This window comes from Rhamphochromis longiceps, linkage group LG12, assembly GCF_057381845.1.
Source record: "Rhamphochromis longiceps isolate RC_006_pf linkage group LG12, R_longiceps_female_GT1.1, whole genome shotgun sequence".
Lineage (NCBI taxonomy): Eukaryota > Metazoa > Chordata > Actinopteri > Cichliformes > Cichlidae > Rhamphochromis > Rhamphochromis longiceps.
This window is the reverse complement of record NC_140568.1, coordinates 38598804-38618127: the sequence shown is the minus strand read 5'-3', so window position 1 is coordinate 38618127 and position 19324 is coordinate 38598804. Positions and strand designations below refer to the sequence as shown.

General features: G+C 39.6%; 2 protein-coding genes across 2 annotated transcripts; both read right to left on the bottom strand.

The window, feature by feature from the left end:
• Positions 1 to 5901: 5901 nt before the first annotated feature.
• Positions 5902 to 7711, bottom strand: LOC146657890 (transmembrane protein 17A). Its single transcript, XM_085427055.1, has 4 exons — positions 7582 to 7711; positions 7206 to 7312; positions 6690 to 6803; positions 5902 to 6444 (listed from the first exon to the last, which is right to left on the bottom strand). Exons 1-4 carry the CDS (start codon positions 7706 to 7708, stop codon positions 6124 to 6126), a joined length of 669 nt encoding a protein of 222 aa, XP_085283181.1. The 5' UTR covers positions 7709 to 7711; the 3' UTR covers positions 5902 to 6123.
• A 22-nt stretch (positions 7712 to 7733) lies between these two features.
• Positions 7734 to 9917, bottom strand: selenoe (selenoprotein e). The gene is made up of 4 exons (XM_085427056.1): positions 9777 to 9917; positions 9474 to 9550; positions 9132 to 9210; positions 7734 to 8431 (listed from the first exon to the last, which is right to left on the bottom strand). The coding sequence occupies exons 1-4, from the start codon at positions 9882 to 9884 to the stop codon at positions 8288 to 8290; spliced, it is 408 nt and encodes a 135-aa protein (XP_085283182.1). The 5' UTR covers positions 9885 to 9917; the 3' UTR covers positions 7734 to 8287.
• Between the last annotated feature and the right edge of the window lie 9407 nt (positions 9918 to 19324).

The window sequence follows — 19324 nt, the reverse complement described above, 5'->3', positions numbered from 1 at the left end:
TAACTAGAACCCGCGTCAAAAAAAAAAGAAAGAAAAACATGGAAATCTGGAATTATAACAAATAAAGCCAAAAATGAATATAACAGGATTCCAGTCCTTCATCAAGGCTCTGAGTGCTTTTTATTGAATCTTGTCTGCTAAGGGAGAAATAAAGGCTGGCTGGCTCTGGCTCATGTAAGGCCAGAGAAAGTCTGTAAAATAACACAAACCAAAACCTCCTCCCTCCAGTGCAGCAGTCTGTCAGCCATACCAGGATCCTGATGGCAGCTGCATGTCACCAGTCACACCATGTGTGAATACAAGAAGACAGCTGAGCTAGTGAGGCCCCAGGTTGTGCCAGGCAATATATGCAATTTCAAAACACGGTATTTTGTTTACCTGTCTGGCTAGTCTAGCAGTAAGAGAGCCAAAGGGACAAATACCAGGTTGATTTGAAAGTTTTGTTGCAGATTTTAAGCAGCATTTTTGCATTTTGCAGATGTGCTGCTAGCAACCTCACATCACACTGATTCCACTGGATCATATATCAAGGAAGCTTCTCCGCCTCATATGATTTGGGTGGAAATGTATTTGGACCAAGGTTGGATCAGCTTCTTCAGACCACAGATAATACCAATACTGTCAATATATTGTGCTGTGAAAATAGATTTAGCAATAAGAACATACCTGGAATTTTTGCCCTAATTCCCCATATTATCTTCAGCATCCACAAGAAGTTAGGCTGTTTCAGAAGAAATCAATAGATACATGTGGTTGAATATGGGAGCATGGGGGACTATTCATCGCATGATATTTGACTTCAAATCTCAGATCAGTTATTTATGTATTTATTTATTCCCACAATGATCATTATTATGCCACCATTCCAAAAAAACAAAACAAAAAAACCTTATCACAGCTAATGCATCTGTCAGATCGTCTGTATTTATGTTTGTGTGTCAGATGGTGAGGTATTCAGTTGTTACTACAACACTAAGGGCAAGGAATATGGCAGGCAGATGGATTGCTTCAATGGTGTAGTTAAATATCATTTGTAATGAAAGAGGATTTACAACTTCTGCTGCTGAACATTTCAGCTGTTGGTTGGCAAATGTAAGAGTTACATTTTCTGAGCAGTGAAGAGTGTTGGACTATCTAAAATTCACTATCGTCTTAGAAGATTTAAAGATCTACTCAGCAGACACCCTGCTGTAATCTTGGTTGTCGATAACCATCCACTCTCATCACATGTAATTCAGATGCAAACATGTATGGATGGATATGAGAAAGAGCCATTTCAAAACAAGCAACTATTGCTTAGCTTGTTTTCAAAATCTTAATCTGGAAGTGAAGATGCTCACATTAGAGCACTGGGTCCTGCTTATAGGAATTCAGAGAAGGGGCAGCCAATCACAGGAGGGCAGGATTTTTTTTTTGTTTTTTTTACTTCTCTAATGGAATCCAGATATAACAATATAGAGCTGGAAATTAGTGTTTAGTAAGGCTGTTAAAAACTGCGCCCCTCGATTTACACTCAAGGCAATAGATTCTCCCATGTCATCAAACCCTCAGATTTAATACTGCTGCTATAGATAAAATATTCCATCTGTACTGTATGCTGAGTATCCGTTTAAACCACAGGGAGAAGTGAATTGCCCTGCCATTCCACTCGCCCAGGTAATCAGACCCCAAATTGAAAATATCCAGCTGCCAATTTCAGTCCAGTTTCAATATTCCCTGCCTGCCAGTGTGATGTCGCGTTTCCTGCAGGCTGTAAAGGTGGAGACAATATAAGTGGCTTATGAATGAAATTTGAATTTCATGGCCCAATATCATTTAGAGTCAGTAATTGAGCAATATGTGTCCTCTATAAAATGTCTTCTGCTTATTCTGATTTGACTGGTGAAGCAGCTGGGTCATCACAATGGCATCAAATAACAGAACCATACATGTGTCTCCATCAACTACCGTATTGCCCCTTCTTTGCAGACACTAAGGTCTAACCAACTGTATCTAGGAAAATGAATTAAAAAAAACAAGATTGAAAAATATCCCAGAGGATTTACCACTGAGCCCCTGTTAGACGTTGTATATTTTTGAAAGAAATTCCCCTCAATTTTTAATGGAAACAGGTTATAGAGGTATAGCGGTGTGCTCTAGAGGAGGGTCGGCTGCTAATGTGCTATTTATTTAACAAGTCTTTAAAAAAAAAAGGGGGAAACAAAATACAAGAAGGCTTCAGACAGTTAAACATTTTAATATTTTAAACAAGAATGTGAAAAAAAAGTGAGTAAAATTGAAAAAACAGTTTAAGTACTTTAAGTGTGTCGCAGTCTTCATAAGCCACACCTGCAAGTCCTTGTCCTCAGCTGTTTCTGAGGAAAATTTCTCCTGAAACTTGAAGTGTTTTGAAAGTTCTTTAAAGGTTTGTTTTTCTCAGGCTATGAGACAGCTCCTTTTTTTTTTATATATGCTGGATTTGCTTTTTAAGTTGAAAATTTTATTGTGTGGCATTTCTGTGTGTGTAATACCTGAACCTAATTCAGTGCTGAATAGCGGTCCCAAACTTCTTTTTTTTTTTTGCTTTGGCTTTTGTCTAATTCAGAAAGCAACACCAGCAGGGCTGAAGAGTTTTGATTGCCCTTTCAATACAAACCCAAGCAGACATTACCTAAACAACAGTATATCGAGCATTTTTACTAAAGTATTTTCAGCCAAAGAAGCATTTATTGTTTCATCACAACAAAAAATGTTTATAGAAAATAATTAGCATAAAAAAAGAAACAAAAAAAAAAAACCCCTAACGATTTAGTAACTGGTACTAACAACTTCTCACCATAATTTATATTGAAGCTGGACTATAATAGTCTGTGAGGGTAAGGCTCATTGTATAAGCACCTGGAATTGAGAGGGCAGGAACACTTCCAGGCATCTTGGCAGCACTGGCAAGCTCTCCACCATGAAGGATTACTGAAATAAGGCATAAGGATGTCCCTGTGATGTCTTGGATATTGCCTCCCGCTGGTGCTTAGCACAGCCTCGTCAGTCACATTTGTGATTACCTCTGAGCTGTACCCAATCATAATTAAGGTGATGACATTCTCACTAATGCACGGCTGACGATGAGCTATGCTGCTGAATTTTGGACACGACGGGAAGAAGAAAACTTTTGCAGAAGAGCATAAAAAGCATGAGGCAAGCAATTTGTTTAGTGAGACGAAAAAGAAAATGCAACAAGACTATTAAAGGCTATTGTTCGGTGCGTGCTAAAGAAAGGCGATTTGATGAGGGAAAAGGTGCAAGGAGCTGCTTCAGATGTGACCACTGTGTCTCCAGGGGGGTGATTTCTATTTCATTTCTTCCCCACCAGCTGAATAATCTCACTCTGCAGCACCTAATAGGAGTTCATAATTAAAACCAGATATATAGAGAAGTAGGATGAACATGAAGTACTCTCTGGAGAATGGAAAGTCTGAACATGATGCTAAAATAAAGATGAAAACAAGACTGTTGTACTACTATCTTTTAGTAGCCACAGTGAATGTTTAGTGGCAAAAATACATACATTGAAAAAAAAGCTCTTATTAATAGTTTCAGTCCACCTTTTCTCTTTTTGTCCCTCTTTGACTTTACTGAGGAGAATAAAGACAATAAACATGATTTATCACTGTGCACATGAATTGACTTGTTCTATAAAGCTATGAAGTAATACAGTAGTTCTTCTTTAAAATCTGACTCAAAACAGCATAGAGCCCACAATCAGCTCCTACTCTCTACAATTGTCTAGTTAATGTGGGAGGAATTCAAAGTAATGACAAATTACTCAAACTCTTTTTTTCCTAGTGCTGAAGGAAACAAATTTCAGCATGATCTGCACTGTAACCATTCAGCCAAACACAACGAATTCATGTACGATTATTTTTATGACAGTGACTTTTAGTGTTAAAAATGTCAAAGCATGAAACATGGTCTGAGGTGTGAATGCTGGAACACATAATCACAGCAGCTGCATCACTAGTTCAAACAGTTGGGACCGAACACTACCCAATGTATAAAAACTGAGAAAAACTAATGGGTACCAAGGTGCAGCTGGGCAGGCAGGCAGGTGAACCTAATCAGGTGATGAAGTGAGAGACTAATGATACAACCCGGCATAAGTGGAGATGTCCATGCACGTTCCTATCAAAAACCTATGCTCTAACTTTCAGTTACACACACTCATCACCCCTCAAGTCACTAGTTAGACTTAAAAAAGGAAGATGCCGGAGGGTTGACATGGTAATTATTTCTTCTGTAGTCTTTAAAAGAATCCCCACTTAAACACTGTGTGTAAATATATTGTGCAGGTAGATGCTTACAAAGATGCAGGGACACATTTTTGCATGTTTAAATATGGCCATAAATCACTTTTGTGGTGCATATTTATGCTGTTGCAGATGACAGCAGCTTTAAATTATTTCCTTTTTATGGGTTTAGATTCTGCTGCTAATAATAAAATCATGACTAAACTACTTTTTTCTGTTTTTATCAGTGGTTTACTTTATTTTGCTGTTGTGGTGGAAACACCACACCAAGCTGTTTCGTTATCAGTACTAATGGCTGTTTCCTTAAACTCTCTAAAGTTACATAAATACATAAATACAACTTATGGCTTTACAGTTTATGTTCAACTAACTCTTGAATTCTTAGGGAGGGGAGGGGGGAGGGGTTCAAATCCTTTTTTAAAAGATGCAGTAATATGCAAGCTTATGTTTAGGGTATCGTTTACGCATCTGCTTCTGCATACAGTGCATAATTTCCACCCTCTAAAGGTTTTTCTATTTCCTCCTCTCCATGAACCATGCAGCAACCACTGCAGCTTGTTGTTTCCTGAATGTAAAGTAGAGCGGAATAAGCATGTTGTATCACAGAAACTGTGTCTCTCAAGTAACCGGGTTCTTATCTGTTTAATGCACCACTCCCTAAATAATTTCTCACCAGGAAAGAAATATTAAATCACACAACAATGTTATTTTAAAAACCAGTCAGGCATATACAATGACAATTAGAAGTAAGAGGTTACAATTAAAATGATGTTATTGATTTTCATGTATACTTGACTTGGAGTTAAAAACGATTAAAAAAATACCTCATTTCCGAATGTAGACAGGGCTAACCTTTAATTCTCTGCCAGAGGGTTTCCTGATCAGGACATGTGGTGCATAATAATCTATACTCATTGGACTTTGCAACACTGTCAGATGATCCCCCATCCCTCTTTTGGTCACTGACTGCCACTGTGTGGTCATAAATATTTAACACAGTTCTGCTACAATTCAGTTTACACTCTTTTACTGTACAAGGTTTAAAAAATTTGATTCCTGCAACCCACTTATCAGATTGTAATACGGCATCCTGTAGCCATGACTGAGATAAATTAGAAATCTTTTTTTATTGAAGTATCACAGTCCTCCCAGAAATAGGCTGAAATATACCTGGGGAGAGACTCAACTTTTCTTGTGGGCAAGAAGGTAATCTGCCTCGGCAAAATAATTCCGTTCCACCAACACTACAGGCTCCATCATCCATCATCATTAAGAAAGGAAAGGAAAAAAAGGAAACACTATAATACTGATGAAAGCAGCCACAAGCACTGTACTGCCTTGTATTTCTGATCTAATTTTATTGTTTGATAGTGTGTTTTACCTTACTCCCCTGTAAATGTGTCACTCCATGACAGTTTGGCTGACGTGGCATCAAGTTTTGACATTGAGGCTTGGGCTAAAATGTTGTTTTTCATCTTTTAAAAACATCAGTAAATGTCAGAATGTGGCATCAGAGTTAGTATGTGATTTTTATTTTATTTTTCAAAGGTCTGTCATTTTATACACCATCAAAAGCCATACAGAAAGATCTAGAGCACCCAAATTTCAGCACAACAGTGGCCTAAAAAGTTCTGAATTCTATGCAGTCATAATAAACGCAGACCCGCAGAGCAGAGTTTTACAAAATAGGTGGTTTCTAAATGCTTTCTTTTAAATAATAAATGAATGCTCACACTCATGCTTTGGCAGCTGTTGAAGATTTTCTGGAAAGTTTCAAATATGTGGTTCCTACAACACTAGATTTGATACCTATGTTATTAGGAAAGGATGGATGTTTGCTTTAATTGTAGATATCCTGGGTGGCTGACACTGGCAGCACACTGCGGTGATAAGAAAGCCCATATACTGGGCTCATCCCTGTGTGGTGGAAGCTGTCCACCTTGCCAAGCTGCCGCAGATGGAAGAGCAGGGTGAGCTTTCGGGTCATGGTTCTAAGTGCCAAGAAGGAGGCCAGGATCTGGGCGAGCAGGAAGAGGAGATAGAGGGAGTGGACAGCTCTCTCCAGAGGCAGGATGATAATTCCTTCATCGGTCAGGAAGAACAGCAGCACTGGCAGCTGGAACATGAAAGACAGGAGCCAGAAGGCTGCCAGCTCTGGCACCTGATGACAGGGAGGAAAAGAGAGAAAATTTGGGTTGGCGTGCACAAACGATGAAAAGATGCAGCAGTCATCCATCAAGTGCTCTGGTTGAATCCACATGAAAGCAAAGACACACATTCACTAAAACTCAGTAGGCACTTGTAGCCACAAGCAGGTAGAAAACTCCGCAGTTTCCTCCTCTGTGTTTTTTCAGGGTTCATAAAAGAGCTTCATGTAGTTCAGTGCAAGATATAAATTTGAAATACCTTTTCTTTGAGGTTGCCAGTGTAGCCCAGATAAAGTCGAACCACTTCGATGACCGTTAGTAGGATCATCCCAGTAATGAGCAGAGCTTGATAGTACCCAGGAAGATAGTAGAACTGGCAAAAGTGAAGGGCTGTAATTAATGAGCATGATCAAGGAGTGTGTGTGTGTGTGTGTGTGTGTGTGTGTGTGTGTGTGTGTGTGTGTGTGTGTGTGTGTGTGTGTGTGTGTGTACACACAGGCATGTTAGATTTTTATGTAAACTTTTTTTTCAAAATATTGATGAAACAAGTTTTATTTTTCAAAAAGACAGTGGATGTTGAGTTCACTGCTTGTGCCTCTTCTGAGTTTATGTGAGGAGGCTTAGTGTTCATTTTGAAGACACCACTAGATGGAGCCAAAGTCAAACGTTTTCGAATTGATACACTGGGCTTAGTAAATAGATTCGGTTCATCAAAACCTGAACTGTTGACTTCAAGAGGAATACTTCTATTCTCTTGTGTGTGTTTGGCACTAACCTTTACTTCCAGCATGAACACAGCTGAAAACCACCAACAAGGAAAATAAAACATATTGAAATACAGGAGCATTTGAAGGGGGAGGTGAGAAACCAGCTCGTTGACCACTGCAAGACAAATAACAGTGCACAAAACATTAAGTTGAAAAACTGAAGTGAAATTTGACCAAACGAAGAAAAACCTTTAATAGCTGACGTTACAACAGATCTAAAAAGAAGCAATCTGCGCACTGTGATTTACTTGAGAATTAAGTCATAAGATGTCTTGTCCAATCTCTGATCTCTGCCTTTACATTCTCCAGTACGAGATAGCATTGTGCTGTATAGTAAACATATTAAACTAAAGTTCCAAACAGTCTTTGGAAGCACAAACTAACCAGATGCATCCTCTTGCTCCCTGGTGAAGTCACTGTCTGCTGTCCTGTTGTTTGTGAACACAGAACCTCCCATAGACACCAGACCCAGCGGCAGGTTTTCGGGAACAGGCGAGTAAAACACAGGCATTGTTGACAGAGGTGGTGATCATGACAGAGCCAAGGAGTCAGGAGGTTTACAGTTCCAAAAATATGTTTTCAGTATCTGTTGCTCATTTTTGTCTTAAGTTAATCAATCGCACAATACCAGGCTAGAAGAGATACAAGTGGACACATAAAGGCACATGCTGGCAGACGCTACTGCTAATCTGATTATTGTGAAGGAGGCGGGCTGAAGATTAGCCTGAAACAGTTGCATGCTTACTTGAAGTTAGTGTCCATCTATGATGATAATTTGATTTTCTAATTAGGGAATTCAGCAGATACTTAAACTTTATAGAGATAAAGTTGCACGTACTCTTTGCAGTATGTTTGAAAATTCTACATTCTTTGTACACATATTTAAAGCGAAGGTTCACTCTGGCAGGTTTTGGTGTATTTTATAGTCTTTTTATTTAAATTCTGCAGATAAACACAATGACATAAGACTCTGCTCAATGCACCCGGCCAGCGAGTCATCAGAGTGGTGCCTGGCTTATTTTGGCCTTTGGGCCTCACTCGTCATTATTGTGACCATGGTGCAGAGACAGAGTTTGGCCACAAGGTGTCATCACAGCTCGTCCCTGGGGGCGCGCAGGGGAAAATGCTGAAAGTCCTCTGGCACCTCTTCCCCTTTCTTGGACCTCTTGTAGAAGCCAAGTGAGTCTAACAAGCTGCTGATCTCGTCTGCCTTCATTTTCTTCACAGAAACAGTCTGATCCACAGACACATACACATACACAGGAGGGCAGACATGTTTGGTTCACAACGTGGTTAAAGGCAGTAATGCTTGTATATTAGCTGTATATGTAGATATAACATGATTTACTAAACCCCTGTTTTTACTTGGAAGTGTTTAGCCACTACAGATTTAGAGGATCCAGCTATTTTTTTGTTTCTCCTTACCTAAAGTCAAATTATAATCTCCCAGAGAAGCCACATTAGAAAAACTTTAGCCTCTAAACGAAGCTTTAGATGGAAAATTTAAAAGGCTTTACTCAAGAAAGCAGTAATACCTGGCTCTTTTTCGATGTAGGCCAGCATTAAGAAAATTCATTTTTATTGGTTTTAATGGAGAGGCTAATTGGGCAATAACTGCAACAGGGGTTTTCTACCCTGGAAAAATAAATGACATGTGAGAAGTGCTTTCAAGGCACACAATTTTCAAAGTCACATCAACTCTCCTGTCTCGGTACAAAAAATATTGCTCCATTCTCAGAATCCCCAAGTTCATATACTGTATGTATTTTTTTTTTAACTCTCATTCAAGTACATCCTCTTTCTTGGTATCTGACAGATGATCTGATATCACATGAAGTAATATCGAAACTTTCCCACATGAATCCTGTTTGACATCTCTTGATAAGCTCCATCACAAGGCAGCGGAATAAAAGGTCCCTGTACTCACTTCTCACCTTAACAATCTCATCCTTTTCATTGTAGAATATCAGACGGGGTTTCTTCTCTTCCGATGAATCATATTCCAAGTTGTGGCTACACAGGAAAAAGCAGATCAAGGAAAACAGGTAGGGGGGGTTGTGAAGAACAAGGCATATCCATCTGTTTTGCTATTTTTAGGCTCACTTAACATGATTTTTTTACTTGGAATGCTCACAGAGCTGGCACTGAACTTGGCAGCTTGCTAGGAATACTGTTTTGTTTACAAAAGAGGTCATGAGAAAATCAGTAGTGATTTTTGTGGAAAGCTCACAGCTTAGCAAAGAATCCTGAGGAACATGAAAACAATACAAGGATACTATAAAGCCATTCGCTCCATGAGAAAATGATAGAGCTCAGGCATTTTCTTTATGCTTCATCCGACCACACTGGGAGCCTGCAGGGATGACAAGAGACATTTGTTAAAACAGCATGACAAAGAGGAGTGTACATATCTCATTCTTTATGTGATCAAAGGTGACAAAAAAGGTGTCACATTACAGCAGAAAATAAACTGCAGCACAAGACCTATCCATCACCATGCACACTATTTCCTCACTTGTTTTTTGAATATTATGTGTAGATTTCATTTTTCACTTCACAGGAGTTTGCTCTATACTTACCAGCAGTTTAGCTCTGGCTATAATGAGCTTTTCTTCACCTACTGTGTCATTGTTAGCTTCGGATAGCCTAAGAGCGAGGGTAAGAGTAAGCACCAAGAAGGTCCACATTTTTACTAGATGGCAAAATCTTTAGCTCCTTTTTCTGAGTTGAAGCACTGATAAGTGACCCTTTAATATTCTTGGACAGTTTTTTCAGGGTGGACAAGACCATGGCCACCTCTGTAGGGGAGCAATGCACACCTGGGCTGAGCTGTTAATCTCACTTTTGTGATTTTCTGTCATAGATTGTGTGTTAGTATAAGAATTAGGCTGGTAGCTTACCAAGTAGGTAACCACCACATACTTATTCAGCAACAGAGTTAGCTGTTAGGGTGTTTTTCTATATGTCAAAGGGGCCCCCAGGTTTATATTTTATAGTTTCTTCCAGATCAGATGTCATTGGGGGAACACAGAACATCTGCACTCTTATCAGTTTTTCCCATGCAGTAAACTTGCAGGTGGTTAATGGTCACAGAGAACCACATGTTACTACCGACTCACTCCCCCAATACAGCTAAACTGGTTCATGACTAAAAACTTCATGAAACCATCTGCCATCGCAGGAATAAGAACATGACAATGTTAGCCTATGATCACATTCACATCTATGGGCAATTTCAAATAACTGATAACCCCAACTTGCACTTCTTTGACTTGTAAGAGAAAAAAAACCCACCGAAACACACAGAAAGTCCTCCACATGTCACATTTTTTTCCAAGTAATGTAGCTTTATAATTACATTTACATAGAAGACGAATATAACTGCTAATACAGTAAAATATTAGAAAGATCACTGAGTGTACAGAACATTTCAATGCCAAATATTGAGTATATTTGCTACAGATACAGTACAACTTTTTGCACTATTTGGGGGCAGCAGCAAAAATTCTGAGACTGACAAAGCATCCATCCATTCAATCTGATGTGTAAAAGGTTTCACAATGCAACTGTCTATGCATAGGTTCAAACGACACAGAGAAAAATTTAATTTACAGCATGTAAAAGAAGTATTGAAAACATCACCAATTTTCTGAGTAAATATATTTCTAAAGCTGCTATTGGCATGAAGTTCTCATCGACTGTCATTAACAACCCATCAAATCCACACATGCAAAGAAATCAAATCATAGATGTCTAGAAATTATGTCTAATAATGAGAAAAGATGCAGGGAAAACATATTGAATACATTTACTGAAATGTATTTCATACTTTGTACAAAAGCCTTTGTTGGTGATGACAGCTTCCTGTAAGAAGAAGCTACATTGTTTGCCTACTGTATATGAAGCTGCATTGCTCAGGTGTGACACTGGCCCATTCTTTCACACAAAAACAGTCTGCATGGGATTTGGTAATGTGTTCAATGCTCATTATACCTGCTGTATATGCAGTTTTAGCCACTTTGGGATTGTATGGAGTCTTAATACATCCTTTTATCTGTGACAGGCAGAGTAGCTGCCTTACCCTACTTCCAGTCATTGTACTAAGCTAAACTATCACCGTTCAGTTCTGGAGCTTTACTGCACAGACATGACGGTGTTAGGGATCTTCACATGTAACTCTCACCAAAAAAGCTATTAAGTATATTTTCTAAAACATCGGACTAATCCATTAAGTCTCAGCGATATCCTTTTATTCCGCATTGTTTAGGACTTTGAACAGAATGTTTCTCTTGACACACATTTCTTAAGTCATATTTTGTAAATCCTGCAGTTATGTAGTTGAACAAAACACTAGCTCTATTCTGATCCATGAAAGCAGTATATGGCTTGTTCCCACTGTTTTTTCATTCTGACTTTCCCTTTTCTAACTTTCTTTCTATGCAATGTTTAATTCCATTGTGCTCTCTCAATGAAATCAGGCCTTGTGACAGCATAGCACATTTGCACTGTGTCAACACCCTGGGGGGAAGAAAACATCTCGGCCCTCCAAGTTTACTCTACTGCTTTGTATTGTGCAAAACTCCAATTCATTAGGTCACCATAAGAGGGCGGTAACACCCACATGTACACTTCCTGGCAGTTTGGCGGGTAACGTGTACTTCCAAATCCTAGCCACAGACAATTATGTTTCCAACAAAAATAAACCATTCCTGCCTGGAATGCTGAAGCGAAAACCATCTTTCTGTCTCTGTCTTTTCCAGACACAGAGCGTTGCAGCTCAGAGTCTTGCGCTCTGCATGTACTGTTTGGGATTATGTGTCAAACGGCAATAAAACAGTCCTCTTTTTTAACAGGGTTTCCTCCCCTTGGCAGCTGTTGTAAATCTACAGGCTTGTACACTTGCAGCAGTTTTACGTCTGCATCTTTGTATCGTACTGTTCCAGGTCTCTCTTTCACAATGAAAGTTGGACCCAAAAGAAGTGAATGAGAAATAAGAATTTTGAGAAAAAGGATGGCTTACATGAAAAAGAGAGAGAGAGAAAAGCACACAATGAGCGGTGGGGGTGGGGAGAGCTTGCCGAGGCTGACTCCTCAGTCTATACGTGTGGATGCATACCATATGTGTTCACAATCAGCATGTTTCAGCTTACATCACATGGTGCATGCCAAAAGGGGGCTGTTGTTATTATTACTCTGCTGACAAAGGGGAAATACAGTCATTAATAACTGGAAGGTTATGGAGCTTAGACGGGAGATGATGAAAACATTTACAAAGTTCGCACTGAGCAACTTTTTCCAGTAGGAGTTTTAAAAATTGCAACACTAGCAGCTGTTAAAAGATCAAAAGCTACAACACCTCACTGCAATCCTCCCTCCTTCAGAGAGCTTGTTATAAAGATACACACTTCCTTTTTCTCCAAAGCACCGGATGCTGCCTACCAGCCGGCAACCAACAATTACTCTGTGTGTCTGTTCTCTTATGATGTGGACAATTATTTGTGGGTGTTTGTGAGAAATGTTTGACTCTTGTGTCTCCTCTGTGCTCCAATGCTAATATCTATAAGTATGTTCAAGAATAAGCAAAGTAGATGGTTAAAAATGTATCTTGATTAAGTTCTAAACGTTCAGCTCTGTCTTTTCTTGCTCTCTCTCTCTCTCTCTCTCTCTGTGTGTGTGTGTGTGTGTGTGTGTGTGTGTGTGTGTGTGTGTGTGTGTGTGTGTGTGTGTGTGTGTGTGTGTGTGTGTGTGTGTGTGTGTGTGTGTGCGCGCGTGCGCTTATCTGTCTGGTGCCGTGGGGCAGCTGCTGCAAAGTCTGATGTCTGCCTGCCTGCTGTGCTCGAGTCAGCTTATAAAAGAATGGCAGCATTGAAGGAAGTGAAGGAGGATGTGGAGGACTTTTAAAAAGATTATAATGCTAATGAGTGTGCTCCACTTCAAACATACAATAACCTTGCTGTACAGTAGCATCAAATAGTTTGGCAGAACTTGCTCACCACGATGCTTCTGTCATTACCGCTGGGCAGCTTAACACAACTTAAAGGTTCAATTTAAAAACTATAAGAGGGAATTAGGAAATAAAAACAGGAGAACCTAGGGAAATGTCTATGCGTGACAGTAACTGTAAGCAAATTTACGGCTCAAGGGAGTCACCGAGTTTGATTTAGCTTGTGGTTTAGCTTGAACCTACGACCTAAAATAAGTGGCTCCAATTTTCTTCACGCAAGGAGGCCACAAAAGGCTGTGCGAAGCTGCCGGCCTTGGCAGAGAATCTATCTTGTACAGGCATGAAATACAAGGACGGTTCTTGGAGCTTGTTCGCTGCGTGATGGTGAAAGTGAAATAGGATGGCTGCTTTTCAGTAAGAGCTTCTTTTTGAGTATTTAATACCTGATTAATTGTTTACAAGTTGACAATGACTGTTTTGAACAATGTACACTCTCTGTGTAGATAAATGCTTTTATTCAAGTAAATTGAATTAAACTTTCAAGGATGTTTACTGAGCGGTTCAACTTTAATATACTTTTAATAAGACATTTTGAATAAAAATGCTCTGCAAATGAACATTTTAAATAAAACAGTGCAGTATTTAGAATTGTAAATACATGCAGCTGTAACCCTCAAAATTCTGCTTCACTGCAGAGGTAATATAAAACAATATTAAAAATATATAAAATACAAAGGCCATAAAGAGAAGTGATTACTTACTGCATAATATTACTTTTCAAGCACACAAAACTTTAATGTGAGATTCAATAGTGTTTTCTGTTTTTATAAAGTCCATCCATCCATCTTCATCCGCTTTATCCGGGGCCAGGTCGTGGGGTTCAGCAGCCTAAGCAGAGAAGCCCAGACCTCTCTCTCCCCAGCCACCTCCTCCAGCTTATCCGGGGGAACACCAAGGCGTTCCCAGGCCAGCCGAGCGATATAATCTCTCCAGCGTGTCCTGGGTCTGCCCCGGGGCCTCCTCCCGGTGGGACATGCCCGGAACACCGACCCCAGGAGGCACCCAGTAGGCATCCTTGTCAGATGCCCAAACCACCTCAGCTGGCTCCTTTCAATGTGGAGGAGCAGCGGCTCTACTCTGAGCCCCTCCCAGATAACCGAACCTCTCACCCTATCTCTAAGGGAGAGGCCAGCCACCCTTCGGAGGGAGCTCATTTCCGCCGTTCATTCTTTCGGTCACTACCCACAGCTCGTGGCCATAGGTGAGGGTAGGGACATAGATCGACCGGTAAATTGAGAGCTTCGCTTTTACACTCAGCTCCCTCTTCACCACGACAAACCGGTGCAGCGTCTACATCACTGCAGCCGTCGCACCAATCCGTCTGTCGATCTCCGGCTCCCTTCTCCCATCACTCGCGAACAAGACCCCAAGGTACTTGAACTCCTCCACTCCTTTTTATAAAGTCTCATTTTTTATTTTTACATAAACTAACTAGTGAAGTCTGGATGTGGTGATAGATTATAGCCTCAGCAAAGCCAGGGTAACTGTTTTGTATGTTTTCAAGTAAAGGACGGATACGATCGTGCCTTTAATCTTCACATCTAACTCAGAAAAGGTTAAAGCATAATAAGCATGTTTAGCAGAAAGCTGAACTACTTCCCTAAGTAGCCACCATGACGTCACCCATTTCTGGAGCAGATTGGCATTGTGGGCATTGCCCTATTTTGCATTCCACTGATTTATTTATTTTTCCATTAGATAGACTTGGCTGTATTTGGACATGAAGAAGAAACTGTGAGCAACACTTGAAACGTGACTGGGGGAACATATGTCTCTCCTCTGAAGAAGACAGCTAGTACACTCACTGGAAGGAGTGACCTTAGCTAATGACATCTTATTTACATGTGGGGAAAATTACTTACAATTTCATGAAGCAGTTGACTGGGACTATTGAATGGGAGTCTATTTGAAATGGTGGCATTGCACTTCAAGGCATTTCCATAATTGCTTCACTTAGCTGACTTGGTTACATCATTAATGAGCGCTCTGTCACCAAATCGCTATCCCATTATTTATACCTAAAACAGTGTTTATAATTTTTTTTAACTTATAAACTATACACTTATACAGCTAAATTAGCATCTGCCTCATTTGTTTCTTAAATTAGAAACAGTTTTGCTTTTTTCTTCACTCCCCTTGATTTGTGGTGGTGTTACATACAGGACATATTAGTATCCTGGATGTTGGTGATTCTATGAAGATTCAATCATTCCTTTCATGAAAAAGTTCTGTGATGCATCAGGGGGAAAGGGTTCATCTAAACACCATCTGGTTCATTAGATGGGATGATGAAAGCTTAAAAAAACATCCACACCTGCAGAAACTCAAACTCCACTGGCAGAAAATGGAAATAAAAAAGCTGAAAAACTGCCAACACTGTTTGATTATCTGTCAAGATAATAACACCATCATTTTTTCTCTCTGTGTTTTTGGATGCAGTCATTTAAAGATTTGTTTTAAAAAAATCCCATGTGATGGATGATGAATTCCTTGTGTATTTTGTGTAGCCTGTTGGTCAATGGTTAAGTGCTGAGGTCCCACAGTTTGGGGTCAGGTACCGTGACAACATCTTCACTCATCATGGGCATGAATGTTATAGCCATGGCTTGTAATAAGTTTTTTGAATTGTTTGTTTTCTAGAGTGGAATGATTGTACAACACAAATCTTTTAAAAACAAGACTTAAGTGCACACTTTTGAAATTATTTAGGATTTTCTCAAATCCACAGAAAGTTTAAAAGTATACATACGGGCTCAAATATGCACACTTGGTGCTGAACTTTCTGGTTGTCTGTTAACAGCCCTCAGCTTTGTCTTGTTGGTGATTGTGATTGGCTACAATTATTAGCTTTTTTTGACAGCACTCACTGGATTGACCAATAGGCAGGACAATGTGGGAAAGTCCAAGAAAATATGAACATGAAAGCAGAATTATACATTAAGAAAACTAGGAAGGTCTCTTAGGACCATTTCTAAGAAAGTGCAGATTCAAAGTTAATCAGTTCAAACAACTGTTTGCAAATACAAGTTATGTAGAAGTGAAACTGTTAGTGAAGAGCTGCATATGGTTTCATATTCTTCAGACATTTCCCCAAAATGTCTGGCAGTCCACATTGATTTGTTTCTGAAAGCTCTTTCTTTTATTTGACAAATGTCCAAAATACAACTAATTTAGTCAAAATTTAATAAATTGAGTCTGTATTTGAGAAAAGCAGTTTTGCATTTCTCTATTGCTTGGTTTCAGTACAGTCTTTTGAAGTCATTAAAAGAAAAGTAGAGCTGAGTTGAGTATCATCTTGGAATTTCCTGTGAAAACTTTCTTCATTGGTTTGTTGGAACTGAGAACCACTGTTGAGGCAAATGGAGCTTGATTAATTACTGAAATGCTACAATCATTATTTGTGACCTCTCCATTTCTTGAGTTTAATGGTCCTGTTTTTGGATGTACATTGGACAATCTTTGAGACATGTCTGCTTTTACAATGGCAGAGACATTTTGCTAAATATTAGTGGGGATATCTGCATATATTTGAGCTTGTGTATATGTATGTGTGTGTGTGTGTGTGTGTGTGTGTGTGTGTGTGTGTGTGTGTGTGTGTGTGTGTGTGTATATATATATATATATATATATATATATATATATATATATATATATATATATATATATATATATATATATATATATATATAATCCACCTATGTGGATTAGAGAAAATGAAAAAGAATAATGTCTTAAAGACATTTAAAATGTATAGTATACAAACATCATTAAATACCTCATATTCATGCCCATGATGACTTTATGTAAAGCTCTGAATACAACTTTATTCAAACTGGTGTCCTTGAGAATAATCATTCTAATTTGTCACACAGTGTTGTGTGTCTGACCTTGAATTCCCTCGAGGGGGAGAAATCAAAAACAAAATTCCTTGTGGAGGTCAAACAAATATCACACTCCCGAAGCAACAAAAACATCATACTGTTGTCCTCTGTAGTAAAAGGCAACTGTGTTTACGATTTAGCAACAATAACACATTTTCAAGAATAAAGTACTGAGAGCTTTTGGAATTGTAAGTAGGTCAAGTAGGTATATTTTCACAGACGGTCCCTCTTGTATTTGCATAATTCAACTGGAAACCGGATAAAGTGATAGATGGTAGAGGAATCATGACTGATGTGGGAAATGGTTTGTCGTGGAGGTGGGAAATGGGGTGTGGGTGGTGAAAGGATTTGCCCCGATCAATGTCCAGTTACTAGCCACATCAGAGGAGCTGGTGGGCAAGCAAACAGCAAGCACTGCTCCCCTCCCTCTAATCTGTGCCTCAGTAATCAGAAACACATGGCTCCCTATAATGACTCCACTGTTGTCCCATGAAGTAGAAGAAGGCTGTAAGGGTCACATATGTGTGTCACCTATGTGTATACACACAAGCACAGAGTCAGAATGATGGAAAATATACAGCTAACACTTCCTTTCACATGCCAGCTAACTGCAGCCACATAAAGTAAATAGATCCTGACATCCATTTAGGCGAAAATTTCTTTCTTTTTTTTAGGTTGTTGCTAAAGTGTGTTTATCCAACTGGATAAGAGTGGTGCCAGTATCAGTGACTTGGCCTCTGACTCACAAAAACAAAGATGTCATAAAACAAATCTGATGGGGGTTGTAAAATGGGGAAAATGTTTCTGCAGGGTACAGGCCTGTTCCTGTGACTGCATTTACTTAAAAATGGAGAGGATGCATCCCAAACAACAAAGCTGTACAGTTTGTTGGTCACAGACAGGACTGATTGTCGGGACAGCTGGGGTTCACTGCACAAAAACATAAACCATCTGTTTATTTTCCTTGGGTTTGGGCGGACACAATGGGTCTTGTGCTCATTTTCCATCCCAGTATCTCTTTTTTGCGGCTCTATGATGAACTGAGTAAGCAGTGAGGGGGAAAAAAACCCAAAAAATTTTGGGTCAGTCTGTGGAATTATGTGAAAGCTGAAACCCCAAACCATATTATGAAGTCTGTAGTCCCACTTTACTGCTCAGGTAGTGGATAGATGGGACAGGGGGAAGGGGAGAAAGGGGAAGGAGTAATTGAAGGAGAAGGAAAACAGGCTATGGGCACAAATACAAGAGAAGAAGAGCTTGTGAAAAAGAAGAAAGAAAAAGAGAACAAAATGAAAAAAAATAAAAAGAATCTGACTGATCTGCTTTTTATTAGCCATCCAAACCATTTCCCCTAATATGCTAGTTCTTTTAAATTATGCTGACAAAGGGGGAAAATTCAGGGCAATTTGAAGTCCCAGACAACTGTTTGCACACCCTTCCATGTGAGAGAAGAGAAAAAAGAGTAAGAAAAATCTCCATCTGGACAGTAAGAGAGAGGCTACGGATCAATTATATTTTGCACTATTTATACTGGTTGATTTTTTCGCAAATGAGTACGAATAGTGCGTGAGGAAAACCGCGTGTCTTTCTGAAGTTCTGCCGCTGCAGTCAAGATGCATGCACTGAGCTCAAAGTAGCGTGGAAAGTGTCAGATAGAGCAAATGGGTTTTCACACTGACTTAAAGAACAATACTGATATGTTACTATATCCCAAACTGAGCCTCATCCAGTTTCAACTCTCTTGACCTAGTTTCATCACTTTACCAGCTTGTCTAGGCATCTATTTGGGAGGTCGGCTTGTTGTGCGGTTGCTCTTAATTTGTGCATTAAGAGCGGCCTATTTTAGCTCTGAGCCAACGCGTGGAAGTTTTGGGTTTATGATAATGACAGTCTTAAATCGCAGAGTATGTAGATGTCACTGGAAATCTATAAACACATTTGATGCTGGTGCCCCCCCTGCCTCCCCACTTCTGGTTGCATGCTGACCACAGTCTTCAGTGGTTTTGGCTCAAGAAAAGCACCAGCTCCATTTCCAGTAAATGTCATTTCATAGTTACTGCATTTCCACAGGGCTGAGAAACAACATTTAATGTGTAAGAAAGACTGCAATTAGACAGTGTTTCTCGCAGACAGCCTGTCGACAGGGATAAGAGACGGGGGGAAAAAAGCCCATTTTTGAATCTCCTCTGGCCATGTCTGATGCAATGGATCAGCCAGGGGAATGACAGCATTTGAGAAAAAT